This window comes from Bubalus bubalis, chromosome 8, assembly GCF_019923935.1.
Source record: "Bubalus bubalis isolate 160015118507 breed Murrah chromosome 8, NDDB_SH_1, whole genome shotgun sequence".
In the NCBI taxonomy this organism is placed as follows: domain Eukaryota; kingdom Metazoa; phylum Chordata; class Mammalia; order Artiodactyla; family Bovidae; genus Bubalus; species Bubalus bubalis.
Genome location: NC_059164.1, coordinates 13,173,690 through 13,191,299, shown reverse-complemented (window position 1 = coordinate 13,191,299; position 17,610 = coordinate 13,173,690). Strand labels below are relative to the sequence as shown.

General features: G+C 43.1%; 1 protein-coding gene and 1 non-coding gene across 11 annotated transcripts in view; one reads left to right on the top strand and one right to left on the bottom strand.

Moving 5' to 3' along the window:
* The window catches only part of SLC25A13 (solute carrier family 25 member 13), a 228,256-nt gene that overhangs the window by 127,388 nt on the left and 83,258 nt on the right, over positions 1–17,610 (top strand). For 7 of the 10 annotated variants that reach the window (XM_006061079.4, XM_045166352.1, XM_044946462.2 and 4 more), the window contains 4 exons: positions 10,125–10,271; positions 12,945–13,083; positions 14,072–14,165; positions 14,372–14,456. In XM_006061079.4, coding sequence (XP_006061141.3) covers positions 10,125–10,271; positions 12,945–13,083; positions 14,072–14,165; positions 14,372–14,456 — 465 coding nt within the window. Of the gene's footprint in view, positions 1–3,532; positions 3,580–4,031; positions 4,066–4,099; positions 4,166–4,393; positions 4,473–10,124; positions 10,272–12,944; positions 13,084–14,071; positions 14,166–14,371; positions 14,457–17,610 lie in introns of those variants that run through there. The other 3 variants (XM_044946465.2, XM_044946467.2, XM_044946466.2) reach the window with 3 other exon arrangements.
* On the bottom strand, positions 1,410–1,481 carry TRNAC-GCA. The gene has a single exon. It is a non-coding gene; the product is annotated as a tRNA-Cys (tRNA).

Here is a 17,610-nt window from a genome sequence, read left to right as displayed (position 1 = left end):
CAAAACCCTGATTGTTTAAAAGCACAGAATCTGGTGTTCAGGTCTCATCCTCAGGTTGATGGGGAGCTCAGAGAGCCAGACATGATGAGGTTGGTGTTTCAGAAGGATCACTCTGGCTGTTGTGTGGAAAATGAAATGGAGAGTCCTATGACGGGGAGAGGGAGACCAGCTGGCCACTTTCCAGTATAACAGTTGGTTGGTAACAGTGATGAGCTGAAGAAGATGGATTTCAAGAAAAATTGAAGGGATGGACCTGGCCAGGCTTGGTGATTTATTAGGATGGGGACAGGTACGCATATGTGTAACTCATAGTTCTCTCCTGTATTTTAGGCTTTGGGCAAGTGGAAGGATGGTGGTGATTTACTGAGGTTGGGGGCAGTGGGGGAAGGGGTGGAGGGCATGTGGATGAAGGGCTGTTAGGAGCGCTTTGCACGTAATCACCAGTGACTTGTGTGCGGATGAGTTGTTTCCACCTCAAAATCAGTTCCTTGGAGTTAGGGTCTCATAGGAGCCCTACTGATGGCCCCACAAACCTGGGCATTTCCAAGAAAATTCTCTTTCCTTCATTTCATGGAGACAGGACATTTCTTTGTTTCTAGAGGCCTTCCTCCTCTTGCTGTAGGAAGAGGAGTCTTTCAGAAATTAGCAGTGCTCTAAATTGGTAGCGAGACCAGATATTAGTGTCAGGATTCCATTCGTTAGCCAAGAAATGGGATAGCTGACTTGGGAGAGAGTGGGGCTAATAATTCTTTCTAATGTTGTCTCGTCACATAGGGTTTAGGAATGAAGTTACCTGACCCAGCAGAAAGCCCTCATCACGAGGGTATGCGTGTTTATCACATTATTCAGGCCCTCCTTTTATCAGAAGAACGGTGACATCAGGAGAGGTGAATCATAGTTGGTGGAGCTAGGACTAGAACCTAGGGTTCAGAGCTGTGTCTTGTGTCCCAGATCAGCCATTCATATTCCTAAAAGCTTTTATCTTCAGATCACGTAAGCCCCAAGATAACTTTGTTAGATGCCAAAGATACACTCATGCAAATAACACAACTGAACAATTTTGGTTCTTTGTTAAATCAAATTGACCAGTATTTTGGCTTATGGGTCAGCATGGCATACAGATCAACCCAAGTCCTTTGTGTAAAATGGGCATTTTGGTCCTAGAGAGCAGAGTTCTAGAAGTCGGCAGCTCCCAAGTCCTTCTTGAGGCCAGAGTTTCTCTGCTCCTAATCAGATGTGTTTCATCATAGGTTTGTGACCGTGTATGTCAGTGTATACATAAGTGAAGTCACTCAGTCGTGTCCGACTCTTTGCGACCCCATGGACAATAGCCTACCAGGCTCCGCTGTCCATGGGATTTTCCAGGCAAGAATACTGGAGTGGGCTGCCATTTCCTTCTCCAGGGGATCTTCCCAACCCAGGGATCGAACCTGGGTCTCCTGCATTGCAGACAGACGCTTTACCGTCTGAGCCACCAGGGAAGCCCCAGTGTATACTGCTACTGCTGCTGCTAAGTCGCTTCAGTCGTGTCCGACTCTGTGCGACCCCATAGACGGCAGCCCACTAGGCTCCCCCATCCCTGGGATTCTCCAGGCAAGTATACTAGTTTAAGGCAAAACTTTCAACACAATAGGCTATCTTGTTAAAAAAAGAAATTGTTCCCCCTGCTGCTACTCTAACATCACCAAACAAAAGAAACATAACCTTCAGCCTCGGCAACATCAAGTTCTCAAGCTTTGGAACTGAAAGAGCATTTCAGGTGTTAACAAAAAATAATCCTTTGTAAGTAGGACTTGCTGAAGCCACGATTGTTTCAACCAGTTAGTGAACCGGTAACCACGTCTTTGCTTAGGATTGAGTAACCCAAGCCGTGTGTGCCTCCCCTGGCTCCCCCAGCTTGCCATCTGTATTAATTAAAATATCTAGACCATGGATTTTTAGTAGCCAGAGACCATGATTATATTTGCATTTTTAACACACATGTGGTCTTTATGTTGATTTTAAGTTGGACCAGATGGGATCTGCCATACGGCTTTGGTCCTGCTTCATAAATACAGCACCCCTTGATGATCCAAGATGAAATAATGAGTAAAGGTGTAGCTAACGTCGTTTCGCTCTCAGCTTTTCTAAGAGATGAGATCGTGGTTTGTGTCCAAATAGCAACCACCGCTGGTTTGGCAATGAGTAACGAGAGGTGTGGGAAAAGCCTTGGAGACTTAAATGCAGGGCTCATCTCATTCCCTCTGCACTTCTGCTCTCTGGGCAAAGGAAATCAGAATTCATTGTGCTGTTGTGTCCATGGTGCTTGTCAGCTTGCTGTTCTGTGGAGTGGCCTGTTGTGCAAGCTTTTACAGTAACATCCTGGTGAAAATGAACACACCATACAGCTGTTACCCACTGTGAGGTTCAACGTTGAATCAGGAGAGCCAGGAAATTGAGATGGAAAAGCTCTGTGTTTGGTTCCCGCCAAGGTGTTGCTGTGTGGGCTACATGCCAAATAACTACTGCTTCTTGAGACCCTTTTTTAATTTTAATTTTTTTAAGACAACTTTTAAAATCAGAGGCCCCACCCAGTGAAATAGGGATAAAATTTCACCCCAAACTCTGGAAGTCTGACTGCTTAGGCTGAATGTGGGCAGCACAGAAAAATGTTACGATGGGAACAGCTGCTTTCTCTACCTGCTCCAGTGCCAGATTCTCTTTTTGATTCAGTTTAAAAATATATGGATTTTTATTTTAACTAGAATTTTTTTCCTCTGAGTTAGCACAGGATTATGAAAATGATACTTAACATATTAAATGGTACAGGTCCTGATACTTGATGTAATATAGAATTTATTTGAAATAGAGCAAAATATGGTACCGTATTTTGTAAGCAAACCTTCTTTACACCTTTTTATTCCTCGTTTTCATAAATAATTAACCTGCATTTTCCTCAGAATTCTTACACCAACACTTTCCAAAGGAGTTTTTTTGATCTTAACAGTATAAATTTGATACAAATCCTTGTTGATAGTCCCTGTTTTTATTAAAGTTTTAGATATTTATTTTTAATTTCAAAACTGTGCAAAACACAAAAAATGCAAAGGGGTCTCTTTTTGTGCCCGCCCTCCTCCCCGCTTCTTTGGTTCCTGATACATTGTTGAGGTTGAAGCACAAACTTATGTGTCTGAATAGAAGTAGAGAGCATTTCTGCATTCAAAATATACCCAATTGAAAATTGGAAATTATTAAGGAAATGACAGGCCTGAACTGTTAGAAGCGTGAATGTTAAACCGAAAGTGGTGTAACCCCTATATATGTGTATTTCTGTACAGCTAGCAGTTTTGAGTGACTTCACTTTCACTTTTCACTTTCATGCACTGGAGAAGGAAATGGCAACCCACTCCAGTGTTCTTGCCTGGAGAATCCCAGGGACCGGGGAGCCTGGTGGGCTGCCGTCTATGGGGTCGCACAGAGTCGGACACAACTGAAGCGACTTAGCAGCAGCAGCAGTTTTGAAGAGTTTGATTTTTTTTCCCCCTTCCTATAGCATTCTGATGGTTGTGTTGAAGTTGCTGGAAGCTGCTAGAGAAGAAGGCGAGTCCATTAATCATTATGCCCCAGAAGACAGGGAACAGAAAACAGTTCACTGGCAAATGTAAAGAAAAAGGGAGCCTCCTTTCACGCGCAGGGTAGGACCGCCTTAGAGGCCGCGGCCCAGCTGTGCGCTGGTGCGGCCCCCTGGCCTTAGATGAAGGAGCCCCCTTCCTCTGCACGGTCCCTCCTGGCTCCATCAGCAGCGTTTAGGAAGCACCCCGTGGCCTGTTACTGATAAGAGCCCTCTTTCTCCGTAGAGCTGTTTTCACTCCAGCTCTCTGGGTTTTCCACAGGGTCTCAGGCCCCTCAGATTTATTGTCTGTACTCCTGTAGGTATTGGTTCTATTTTTGTCATCTGCCCACTCTTTCTGTGTATCCTAGGATGATCTCATCCATTGGTACAACTTTTTTTTTTTCTTTTTCCTTTTTCCTTTTCCTTCTGGTTTTTGTAGGCCTTCCCCTAAAAGGAACAGGAAGTCCGCGAAGGTTAAGAATACGGCTCTGGGGCCAGACCACCCCGCTGCACATCCTGCTTCGCCCTTAGTGTCATGCGGCCCCCAGCCGCCCTTTCCAGCTACAAATGGAGGTGACAGGCAGCCCCTCCTTAGAAGGTTATTGAGGTGGTGAAGTAGGAAAATGCACTGTCCCTGAAGTATAACCTACACTGAATAACGGTAAACATGGTCTCTTGGGGGCATTTTTCCTCTAAAATTCTGTTGTCTGCATTTCCCAGATTTATACTTCCACAGGTGCCTCGGACGTTTTTTGGTTTCTGCTTAACTTTTGTTTATAACTTAAGCTCATCTCCCTCCAGGTTTCTCCCTCATGGTCATCGACCTCATCTCTTTCCCCTGAAGCATTTTCTTTTGTGGCAGATTCTCCCATTCTCCAAGGTGAGAATTCTTTTAGAAACTCTTGTTTGATTTTTAGATATGAATCACCACCCAAACTTTTCTTAAAAATCTCTTTTCTAGTTATCTGTCCACATCACTTATGATCCCCCTACTTGAGGTTTTGCCCAAGGCAGCGTAAGTTAGTAGTTAAAATCTCAGTTTTGGAATCTGATAATACCTTGGTGTAGAGAGCGAAGCCTGGCTTCCTTCTCACTATGTGACTTTGGACTAGTAGCTTAACCTCCGTGAGCTTCAGGCGCCTCCGGGAGATGAAGATGTTATTCCTTTACAGGATTATTGTGAAACTCGAATGAAATACTGTCTCTGAAGTTCTTGGCAGAGCCCGCAGCCTGGAGGACGTGTTCAGGCCTTCAGCTGTTTCTGTCACCCTCTGCCCTAACTGGTTTTCATCTCTCTGTCCCTCTTGCTGGTTCAGAATAAGTTAGCAGAACCGCTGTTCCTTACTAGGGATTTTTTGAAAGACTCCGGAGTACTTATATTGGAAGGGATTGGAGAGGTTTTTAAACCATTCACTTTGACCAAAATTAATGCTCCTTTTTATGAAGTGCCTATTGCACGTGACGTCTAGTTTTTACCACCCTGTACGGCATGGTGTTGCTGGGTATTCCATTCAAGATACAAACACGGCTCCCTAAGCCCTGCCAACTTGGAGCGCCACGACTGAGACTTGAGCTCTGCCCATTCCAGTCCCAGACTTAAGATTTTTATCATCGTAACATCTTGCTTCCACAACCCCCTGTATTAAATAAAGCTAAATCAAAATAAATTCCTTGACATGTGTTTCTCAGCCGGTAGTTGAACAGATATTTCCAGTGACTGGGAACCTGCTGTTTTGCAAGGTAGCCCATTTCATTGCTGAATAGTTGTGCAGATTAAATACCTCTATGCTTTGTGCCAAAACCTGATCCCTCTATTTTCTCTCCACTGATTTTCTTTTGTAAAAAACAGAGAGGCAGTCTAACTTCTTTTTACCTGGTAGTCCTTTAAACCGTTAAATATTTGAATGTAACTATTGCTTCTCCCATGGCAACCCACTCCAGTGTTCTTGCCTGGAGAATCCCAGGGACGGGAAGCCTGGTGGGCTGCCGTCTATGGGGTCGCACAGAGTCGGACACGACTGAAGCGACTTAGCAGCAGCATTGCTTCTCCCATTGTTCTCCCCTCTCACGCACACAGGACGAGTTGATCCATTCTGGCCCCTTTCATTTGGAAATGACTGGTAGCTACCCATGCTTTGCACACCATGCATCCCAAAAGCTTTCCATCCCAGCCTTACCCTTCTGGATTCAGATATGTCCAGCTCTCACTGAATAGGGCTACGTTTTCCTTAATCAGCTGTAGAGGTGTCAGAGGAGAACTTAGAAGTTCCTCTGCCGCAAGTAGCGAGCCTGGCTTGGTTTCAAAGGTTGTTCATTCTTGAATTCAGTATTCATAGAGGCCCTGTGTTAGCTGCCCCAGGCCTCCTTACTGATCTCCTGGCACGGCCGGGAGAAGGCCTTGTAGATGTGGTTTCTCTCTTCCAGGTTCTCCGTTGTTGTTAGGAAGACCATTGTGGCAATCGCCAGCACATCAAAGACTTTTGCCGTAATGAAAAAATTTCGGAAACTATCTTGTTTTCTCATGAAAGTTGGCAACAGAAAAATCTAGAGCCTTAGAGTAATTTAAAAGCAAATTGAAAGCTCATCCTTTCATAACTATGAAGACTCCTAAGTGTCAAAGAGTATTTTGTAATCAAGTTCCTGAGAGCAGCGCCGTCCAGGCTCCCATGCAGTCTGGTGTGGTATGAGGAGCAAGGTCAGGGCAGTGGGACCACCTGGGCTTGAAGTCCAGCTTTGCTGCATCCTGTCAGTGAGATCTCCGTTTCCTCATCTGCTGCAGTAAGGTTAAGAGTGGTTCCTAAATCGGAGGGTTGCTGTGAACATTAAATGAGTCTATTACTACAGAGTACTTTAGAACAATCTGGCAGGTGATGCATGCTCATGAAATGCTGTTACTGTAGCTGCTTTATTGTTTCAGGTAATAGTTTTCATTTCCTTACCTAGAGCAAGAAACAGTCATGACATAAACAGACGTTCTTCAGAAGGCCGGCCCCATCTTCATAAGCTACTTTTAAGTTTAGGGAAACACATAGCTGAACGTTTTTACTATTTCCTACTATTAATAGAGAACTGCATGATCTGCCATCACATTTTTCATGGAATTTATAGTGTTCCCAGTCTCTTAAGAACTGTTGGAAATGCATTCTCAAGTTCTTCGTTAGGGTTGAAAGTGCTTTCTTCCCCAATGATTGTGGGGTCCCTGCTGCTTACAATTAATCGAGCACCAAAGTGCATGGTGATGGTGTTCATCCGCGTTACCAGTGCACACCCGTCCTGTAATGGGAGCATCAGCCCTCAGGTGGGTGTCCGCTTCCCAGTTCAACATTCCGGACAGGTTGGTCTCAATGTGGTGGCTTCCTGCTCTCTGAGGAGGGGGAGCGGCCAGGGAAAGTGATACTGTTTTGGGTATAATGATCTGAGGATCCCCAAGACTACTTTAGTTGTAAACTAGGGGGTGTGGTAAATAACTGAACACACGTTCTGGTATTGTCGAGAGTAATCTTGGCTTACGATAGTTTTAGCAGTGGGTCTGGCAATTCAAAGACTCTGTTCATTTACTTCCAATTGAATACATACTGTGGTCATTTTTCACTACAGGGTGTTTAACAGTTGGTTCCAGCCTTCCTCATAAATTGGAGACACTTGTACATAGGACCCCTTTTTGTTCAATACATTGTAATTTCTTCACTCAATTGGGTTTATACAATTTCATATCACTGATGATACGTCTGTGGTTTATTGAGTGCCTACTATATCTAAAGCATTCTGCCCACTCCGCAAGGAGGATGAGCAGGGCATAGCAAGGTGGGGGAAAAACAGGAATGCAAACAACTGATTATAATGTAGGATGGAATAAGACAAGTCTTATAATTGAGGGCCACGCAGGAGACCACGCGATCAGATCAGCTATTTTCAGTTAGGAGGCCTGGTTATATTTACCTAAGTGGTGGCATGTGAGCCACCAAGTTGGAGGATTTCAGGAGCTAGAGAAGAAGGCTACAGTCCACGCCAGGTGGAAGATAGAGTGTGGACAAAGGCCTAGGTATGTGGAAGGTCTGGCTGGGCTGGGTAGTAACGCCTTGTAGTGTCTCAAGAATCTTGCTTTGGAAACAGATCTTTATGATGAAAGGGTTCAGGCAAGGGTGGAGGGAGTCAGGTTTGAGATGCTTAAAAACAGCTGTTGATGTGTGCAAGGGGCATGCAGAGATCAGAGAGAGCACTAGACTGAAAAGTTGGGCTCATGGTGGCCATTGAGCCGTGTTCTGAGGAGGGCTTGAATGCGTTGTATCAGGAATGAAAAGGAAAAGATGCATTTGAGTGAACATTCAAAGGTCTAAGTGACTTAATTTAGTAACTGGTTTACTCTGAGGGAAAGAAGCTTGAAGAATTGAAAATGACCGGTTTCCAGGGTAGATGACCAGGACAATAAGATGCTAATGATGAAGTTTGGGACACAGGAGAGAGACCAGATTTGAGGCCTGGGTGGGGGACACCCAACAGCATGTTGAGTGACGTGGAGTTTTATGGCCTTTACAAGATACCCCATGGGTAGATTCTCTAAGCTGTCAGGGATTCTGGTACAGAAGATATGAGTGAGAGACTTGGATCTGGGAAGAAAGACCCATGAGAGGTCTTAAAAGAAGACCTAGGGAGGGGAGTTCTTTGCAGAGGAGAGTTGATTCAGGACCCAGGGACAGAGGGCTGATTGGTGCCTTGCATTTAAGGAGTGAGTGGAAGAAGCACTAGAAAGGCTGGGTCCCAGCAAGAGTTCCAGCAGGGATGGGCCTGGCCAGCACTGGCAGATGGTGTAACTGAAAAGAGGCTTTTCCATAGAATTAGAACTCTGGTTCTTATTGTTGTTTTGTCTTTAAAAAGGTTTTATTGTAGACACTTTCAAACTGCACAAAAGTAAAGGTAAGGGAATAATGGCCCGCCATGTTCTCACTCCAGCTTCTATCATTTTCGGTATTTATTAACTCCTCAGTATCATCTAATAAAGCTTATTAAACTTCAGACAATTTAAGGTCCTCAAAACCCTCATCCATGATGCCTTTTCATTTCATTGAGATGAGATCTCACTCCAAGGGCCCGTTTGGGAAATGGGCAGAGTGTTGTGAGGAAGAGTCTCTGCAGAAGGAATGCACCTCCTACATGGCACACGCTGGGTTCTGATGGGAGGCTGTGTTTTATTGTGTGTATACACTTATCTCCGGGAATATCAAAACAGATCTTAAGATTGGGCTGTCTATCCATAGATCATACGAATTAAAACATACATCCAGCGGCACTGCCTCAGTTTGGCCATCTCTGACCCACGTACCATCCAATTCCTGATTTTAGAGCGTTGGTCCTCAGTTGGGACATAAGGCCCTCCCTGAAGACATTCTTGATTGCCGTGGCCTTGGAAAGGGGCTGCAGTATCTGGTGGAAAGAGTGTAGGAATGCACAGAAAAGCCCACATACAAAGGCTTCACCCACCCCCAGACACCAGTAATGTAGAGGAATAGCATCTTCCGGAGCAGAACCACCCTTTTCAATCTGTTGTTACATCACGTGTTTGTGAACCAAGTTACCACTAAGAACTTTTCTCTCTTCTTTGGGGAGAGGTTAATGCCCTTTTACCTGGTTTTCCTTTGATCACTTGCATCACCTAAGCAGGGTTTGGCCAGATCATTGAGCGTGTGCTGTTCTGTGCTTAGTTGCTCAGTTGTGTTCGACTCTTTGTGACCCCGTGAACTGTAGCCCTCCAGGCTCCTCTGTCCATGGGGATTCTCCAGGCAAGAATACTACAGTGGGTTGGCCCTGGCCTCCTCCAGGGGATCTTCCCAGCCCAGGAACCGAACCCAGGTCTCGTGCATTGCAGGCAGATTCTTTACCATCTAAGCCACCAAGGAAGCCCTCTTTGAGCCTACCAAGCCTCATTCTAGTTTTTATTTTCCTCGTGTCTTTGGACTCGAACAGAAGTGACTTGGTTTCTTTGGGTAAGAGATTTAAGGGGGGGATGTACTTTCTCAAGACCTATTCACCAGTCTGAGCAAAGTTTCCTCTTTGGAAGGAGATAATAACTTGGGGATGCTATTGAACAAGTGTAGGGTTCGGTAATTCAAGATATAATGTCTGTTTCTTCACCCTGATTTGCAATTGAACAGTCATTTATAGTAACTGAGAAATACAACTAATTTCAATACGACTTTTTTTTTCCTCCAAACTTTAAGCTTTTTATTTTGTTTTGGGTTATAGCTAATTAACAATTTTGTGGTGTGTGGGTTAGTTGCTCTGTCGCGTCCAACTCTTTGCAACCTCGTGGACTGTATGTAGCCCATCTATGGAGTTCTCCAGGCAAGAATACTGGAGTGGGTTGCCATTTCCTCCTCCAGGGGATCTTCCTGACCCAGGGGTTGAACCCTGGTCTTCTGCTCTGCAGGCAGATTCTTTACCGTCTGAGCCACCAGGGAAGCCAACGTTATGATAGTTTCAGGTGAACAGCAAAGGAGTTCAGCCATACATATACATTTACCTTCTTTATTTGTAGGAAATACAGCTGGAACATGCAAAGCAAGCCTTTGTTCAGAGGGACAATGCCAGGACTGGAAAAGTCACAGCCATTGACTTCCGGGACATCATGGTCACCATTCGCCCTCACGTCTTGACGCCTTTTGTAGAAGAATGTCTAGTAGCAGTAAGTAGGGGGTGTTGTTTTTTAATTTTTAATGGAGTATACTTTAATTTACAATATTGTCCTCATTTCAGGTCTACAGCCGAGGTAATCAGCTATACATATTTGTGTATCAACTCTTTTTAAGAGTCTGTTCCCATAGAGGTCATTATAGAATATTGAGTAGTGTTCCCTATGCTGTGCTGCTGCTGCTGCTGCTGCTGCTAAGTCGCTTCAGTCGTGTCTGACTCTGTGTGACCCCATAGACGGCAGCCCACCAGGCTCCCCCGTCCCTGGGATTCTCCAGGCAAGAACACTGGAGTGTGTTGCCATTTCCTTCTCCAGTGCATGAAAGTGAAGTCGCTCAGTTGCGTCCAACCCTCAGTGACCCCATGGACTGCAGCCCACCAGGCTCCTTCATCCATGGGATTTTCCAGGCAAGAAAGAGTACTGGAGTGGGGTGCCATTGCCTTCTCCTATGCTCTGCAGTAGGTCTTTATTATCTCTTTTATGTATAGTAGTGTGTCTATATCAATTCCAATCTCCCAATTTATGTCTCCCCCCAAGTTGTAATTTGCCCTAATGAAATAATTTATTCTATCTGGCATAAGCTCAGTAGATAAGGAATTGCAAGAACAAGTCTTATAAATTATGTAGAGTTTTTTTTCTGTTTAAGCACTGACATTTTCTTCTTTGCTCAATGGTATTGCATCCATTACCAAAGTTACAGGAAGTGCTTTGTCAGTGTTAGTGGGTATCTTGTTACCTGGATAGTATGAAATATCTTAAAGAAATGTATTAACTAGGGTTTTTTTAAAAAAGGAAAAACAGCTATATAATTGCATGTTAGTTTGCTTTATATTTTGAGATATGGCAAATGCTTGTCTTCACTTTTACAAGTTCTCCAAGAAAAGGTATTTTTAAAAAAAAAAGTGCACATAGATATATTTGAGGAGCTGGCAGAATAGCAACTCTAAGCCTTGGATTCAGTCATTCATGCACCCTGTGTGTTGAGGCAACAGTGGCCCATGTGGTGGGCAGGTCTCTGCTGCCCTCTGTTGTGGAGCTTCTCCTCTGATGGGGGTCCAGCCACTCTTCTCCCTCATGGCCCCTGAGGGTATCCTGGAACATTCCATGGTGGTGGTTCCCAAGCCTTGATCATGGAGCTTAAGAATCATCAGGGATTGTTATTAAAAGTGCATATTCTGAGGTCTTTTCTAGGCCTCCTGATCCACCATCCACAGTGGTGATTTAATTTCTTTTTCTTTAAAATTTTTTAGCTTTATTTAGTTGCTCATTTTTGCCTGCGCTGGGTCTTCATTGCTGTCATGAGTTTTCCTAGTTGCTGCGAGCGGGGCTGCTCCCTGGTTGCAGTGCACGGACTCCTGGTGGTGGCTTCTCGTGTGGAGCACAGGCTCTGGGCAGTTGAGCTCAGTAGCTGTGGCACCTGGGCTTAGTTGGCCCATGGCACGTGCGATCTGCCTGGACCAGAGACTGAACCTATGGTGCCTGCATTGGCAGGCAGATTCTTAACCACTGGAGCACCAGGGAAGTCCTCGTATCTAATTTCCAAAGCTTATTGGATAATTGTGATGATCCCCTAGATTTGGGACCCATATGCAATGGTAACTCTTCTTGTGTTAATCCCAGGGAGAGGACTTTTTGAGTGTTTCACCGTCATCTGAGTTTCCCATAATGCTTACCTTAAGTGAGAACTCAGAGTAGCTTTTCCTTTTTCCTCTTTATTTTCACTGGTCCCTCTTTTTGAAGATAATGGTGTTCTAATAAGGCCTTCCCACTCTGGCACGCTGGCTCCTTTTCTTGGTCCTTCCCTTCCCTAGCCCAGTCTAAACTCTCATGTCAGCTATTTCAAACGTTTACGAAGTGAAGATTTATGTGGTTGTTACCTTATAAAGAAGTGCTTTCCTAATAAAAATATTTTGCCTTGTTAGGGAAGGATAGAATTTGAAACCCCAAACTGAAGTTCCATTTATAATGGACATGCTGTCTGTTTCCCTTATCCCCGTGAAGAAATATGGTTTCTTACAAATTCTGATTATCAAGAGTCCTGGCCAGTCTTAACCCCCATCAAAGCATATGACATCTCATAATTTTATCATAATGTGCTTGTTTGCTGGAAATCCTACCAATACAAAGTATGTACTTAAATGATTATTTATTACTACTTATAAGTAACTTGACAAATCATGATATTAATGTTAGATTAACCACTTCTCATAGCATGTTGTGTTGGTATAATAGTTTTGCATGCATAAGTATACACATGTGGGCATGTGTATAATACAGTTTTGCATGTCTAAGCTTTTAAGAATTGCTCATTAGATGAAATAAACAAACTTATAAAACATTTCCAATGGAAATTTGAACTCTGTAAATTACTACTGGTCCTGTTGTTATAATCCTACATGTGTATTTATTTAGTTTTCTAGGACCTGTGTGTGGAGAGTACAAGTTCTGGTCATGATTAGTTGCAGTTACTTCTAAAAATCATTTATAGCTTTTTATTTTTTCTTTTAATGTGAAAGAAAAATACTTCTGGCCACTTTTTGCTGTACATGCTTTTTTGATTACTTCCAAAACTAGCATTTGATATACGTACTTCTGAATCTTCTTCATTCTATAAATCCTTTGTTTATTTTTCTTCTCCCCCCACCTCTTATTTTCAACTTACTTGAGGCTGCTGGAGGTACCACATCCCATCAAGTTAGTTTCTCCTATTTTAATGGATTTAACTCGCTCCTGAACAACATGGAACTCATTAGAAAGATCTACAGCACTCTGGCTGGCAACAGGAAAGATGTAGAGGTTACTAAGGGTGAGTGTGACTAAATCTGAATTCTTGCCTGCAAGTGTCTTGGTGAAGTATTATTAGAGGGAAGAGGACAACCAAAAGTTCATGTTACAGAGTTTTCTGTCCCTAGTTTTCTATCTCATTGACACATATTAACCATTTGGTACTTGTGTGTTCTCCACTCTTTGAAACAAATGAAACAATGTTCAGCACATTTTAAATAAATCCAAGGCTGTCTTTGAATGAGGGAACCATGTAAAGTTTCTCGTGTGTGTGCTAAGTCTCTTCAGTCGTGTCCCACTCTGTAATGCTATGGGCCGAAGCCCACCAGGCTCCTCTGTCCATGGGATTCTCCAGGCAGGAATACTGGAGTGGGTTGCTATTTCCTCCTCCAGGGGATCCTTCCTACCCAGGGATCAAAGCCATGTCTGCCTGCATTGGTAAGCGGGTTCTTCATCACTAGTGCCATCTGGGAAGCCCCCAAAGTTTCTTAAATATTTTCAAATCTTAATAAAACCTAAACTGAACTGACATCCTCTAAAATGACCTTCGAAAGTACACAAGGAATTCTTAAACTTATACTGCTGACAATATGTGTTGATCGACAGTCTTTGATCAAGATATCAGCATTTTAATGGGATTTTTTTTAAAAAAACAAGAATTCCCTTTGGAATTCCACAGCTTCATTAATATTATATCCTGGGACCTATGTGTATGGAATTCCATATCTCCTTCCTGGTTTTCCCTGACTTACAATCTGAATGGCTTCCTGTGTCATTTATTCAAAGCCTTCAGGTGACACCAACCTTTTAAAGTCACTATTCGAGCAAGCATTCTGCACACTCTTTCCAGATGAATGAAAGAATTCTTGCCCTATTTGGATTGACTTGAATTCTGTGACTGTTAATAATAAAGTTTGGTGATGTTCGCTCATTCCAGTGCCTTGAGTTAATGCTGCATTTAGTGGCTATTCCTTCTTGAATCTTTCCCTTTTAACTCTTTTTCCATACAGAGGAGTTTGTTCTGGCAGCTCAGAAATTTGGTCAGGTTACACCCATGGAAGTTGACATCTTGTTTCAGTTAGCAGATTTATATGAGCCACGGGGGTAAGTTGGCCTTTTTTTCTTTTAATTAGCTTAATAAAGGGAGGTTAGGAGGTGGGAGTAGGGGGAGGGCAGCAATCCTGGAGAAAAAGAAACCAAATTAAAGATGACTCTGAAAGGTAGGAAATGAGAAGAGGAACATTTCAAAATTCCATACCTTAAATTTTAGTTTGTGTTTTGTTGTTGCTTACGTTTGCTTTTCTTTCTAGACGCATGACCTTGGCCGACATCGAACGGATTGCTCCTCTGGAAGAGGGGACTCTGCCCTTCAACTTGGCTGAAGCCCAGAGGCAGGTGGGCAGAAGGGTCACACATGCTTCCTGGTGTTGCCTTGATAAGGCCCCACAGCCCCTTTTCACTTGCAGTTGCCTTTTAGGCACTGGTTCCTGACCTACCGTTTCTCTGTTTTGCAACAAAAAAGAAAACCAGACCATTTCAAAAGGCTGGAAAGAGTACTTACTTAGAAATGTTCTAAGTAGCAGATAACTGGCGTTTGCTCTCTTCTGCAGAAGATGGGGTGATTTCTTAGCTCCATGGGAAGCCTCACCCTCCCCAAAGAGGAGGAAGATCTTTCCTCCTTCCCTCAGCCTCAGGCTGGCAGAGCTGGGGCCACAGCCCGCTTTGGGTGTCACGTCCCAGCATCGTGTCGAGAGATGAGGGCCGGCTCTGCCTCGCAGAGGGGCGCTCCGTCAGGGCACTGCCTGACTGCCATGCCTGCCGTTTTTCTGAATATCAAAATGAGATAATTTTGTTTAGTCTGGAGTCATAGTTTGAAGGCTTTTAGACCTATTTTCTTTGTGAAAGGATTCATAAGTTATGTGGAAACAATTTGAGGAATGCTAAATTTTATTTTATGGTTAACAGAAACCAATCTCTTGAAGTTGGGGGAGTCAGAAACCTAAGACTTGGGACCTCCTTACGCTTAACTCTTGCTCGACTTTCTATAGATCGGGATTAGAGAATAAAAGCCTTCAGAGCGTCTGTTGTGCTTCCACGATGTTTGTAAAATAAATCCCCTCACAGACGAGCGTCGTCGTTTCAGAAAAATACCTCCTTTAAGGCAAAGCCATCTCTGAATCCTGTGAGACTTAACAGTTTTTGGCTGGGAGCTCCGGGTCTGTACTGAGACGCCAGTTTGACCACAATGGGTTGATGCGGGCTGCATTTTTAGGACGGGCAGGCCTGGAGCCAGGACGCCCTCCTTTCAGCTCTTTCCCACCCGATGGCGGTGGCGGGTTCTGTGTGCAGCGTGGTGGGCGTGCGCTCAGCAAACCCTCGCTAGGCACCTCTGGAAAACCAGCTGGTCGCTGTTAAAAGAGGAAGCCGATTTCCCCGAGTGCAAGAGAGAGGAATGTGGAATCACATGGAGAGGGGGACACAGCCCCGCTCTCCCCTCCCTATGATTTTTAAACACCACTTACCAGATGATTATCTCTTTGCCTCTGTGCTTCTAGCTCCTGTAGAAACTGGGGGATTAAGAAAAAGCAGAGAATTAAAAAAAAAAAAGATTCCTCCTGTTCTCCTGTGACTGTGGTACCCCACAATTTCTCCTCTATGCCCTCTGCAGCTTTAGCAAGTTTCTGATGGTGGGTGCTTATTGATCCTGTCCCTGAAAGGGTTGGATGAGACTGATGAGGTTTACAGCAGGAAATGATTGGCTGCTGCTTGGAGGTTCAGAGCAATTCACTGGGGCCTTGCCTGGAATATTCTTTACTTATGTGAACCCTGGCGGGCCTGACAACATTGGCAGACGCAAGCAACAGAGGTCACCCGCCTGCCAGGCTAGGGGGCTAACTCTTCTCCGCGAGAGAGGAGTGTGGGAAGAGGAATCTTTCTAGTATTCGTTTTGTGAGGATGCTACATTTCTAGATTCAGAAAAGTTATCTGAAAGTCTGGGGTTTTGTCTGCCTTTAGATGAATTAGTGTTAGTGGTAGGTATCAACCCATTGTTTCCAAAGTATTTTCACTCACTGTTTTGACGCCAGAACCTTTTTTCGTATTGCCAGCTTATATCTGTGTACATAAAGCAGTGCCTTTCTTACCGATGCATCTGTCAAAATGAAGTTACTATGCATAACAGATATAGATGGAAGTCATCCATCTTTATGGGGATACCCTTGGAAGCACCCATGGAATTTGCCAAAGAAATGTTTTACTTTCTTAAAAATGCATATTTCTGCATAAAGCTATTTTCAGTTCACTTTGAAGGAGATTCCAAATTATCTCATTGTATTAGAATTGTGCTCCACTAACAGCAGCTAAAATTCAGTGGGTTCATAGTTGGGGTGGGTAATTATTTTCATTGTTCACCGATCTTAATTATCATGGCTTATGAAAAAACAAATTTTATTGAATGTATTTATTCACTCAACAGGTATTTATTAAGCACTAACTATATGCCATCCTCATGAGACAGCTCTGTGTGACATAAAATTACTGTTTTATTTATGTAGACAGAGGCGTGAAATACTCTGAAATGTTCTGACATCAAAAACACCGTAAGAATAGTAGGTCAAAAGAACACTAATAATAATACAATAACTGACTGGCCCGAAGTATGAATGTAGAAGAGATGGACAAAAAAGAGAAAATATCAAATCACCTGTAATATAACCACTTAGTTGTAGCCACTATAAATAATTGAGTATCTCTGGGTGATGTGGCAGCCGGCACCCTAGTGTTATTTTCATATGCATATATACACCAAAATAATTTTAATGAAAAGCACAGCATATTCACACACAGTCTTCAACACTGGTTTTAAAAGATAATCATGAAACATTTCAAACAGTTTAAAAGGTAGACAGAAATAGATAATAAATACCTGTCTACGCACCATATTGGTTTTTAGCCTGCTTTTTCTTTATAATCCTGTATGCACACTTTTTCTGAGCATTGAATATTTTTCACAATATTGTTTTTTAATGGAATGCAATTTTGTTTTAGAGCTATAGCATTATTTTTAACCAGTCCTCCGTTATTGGACCTTTGGGTATTCTCAGAGGTTTTGCTCTTAAAATGGTACTGCTTTTTAAATTTTTTTGTAAAACAGTACTGCTTTTTATTATTATTGTAGCTTGATCCTTGTTTATATAGACGATTATTTTCTAGCCTAACTTTTTAGAAGTAGAATTGCAGGGTCAATTTAAGCACTTGTACATTTTAAGCGTTGAGTGTGTATTGCCAAATTTCCCTTCAGTTTATACTTGATTAAATGGCAGATTTGAGAAGCCCTGTTTTTTTGTCATCTTCTGCCAGGTTGGGCATTGCCATTAAAAACAGACAAAACTCCCCAAACCTACCAGTTTGACAATTTGTTGAAGAATGATGTCTCATTAATGGTTTTAAATTTATTTCTCTTTAATCACTAATGAGAATTGAACATTTGAAGATGAGTTCATATTCATAACATTTTGGGGGACACAGTAGTGTCTTTCATTATATTTAA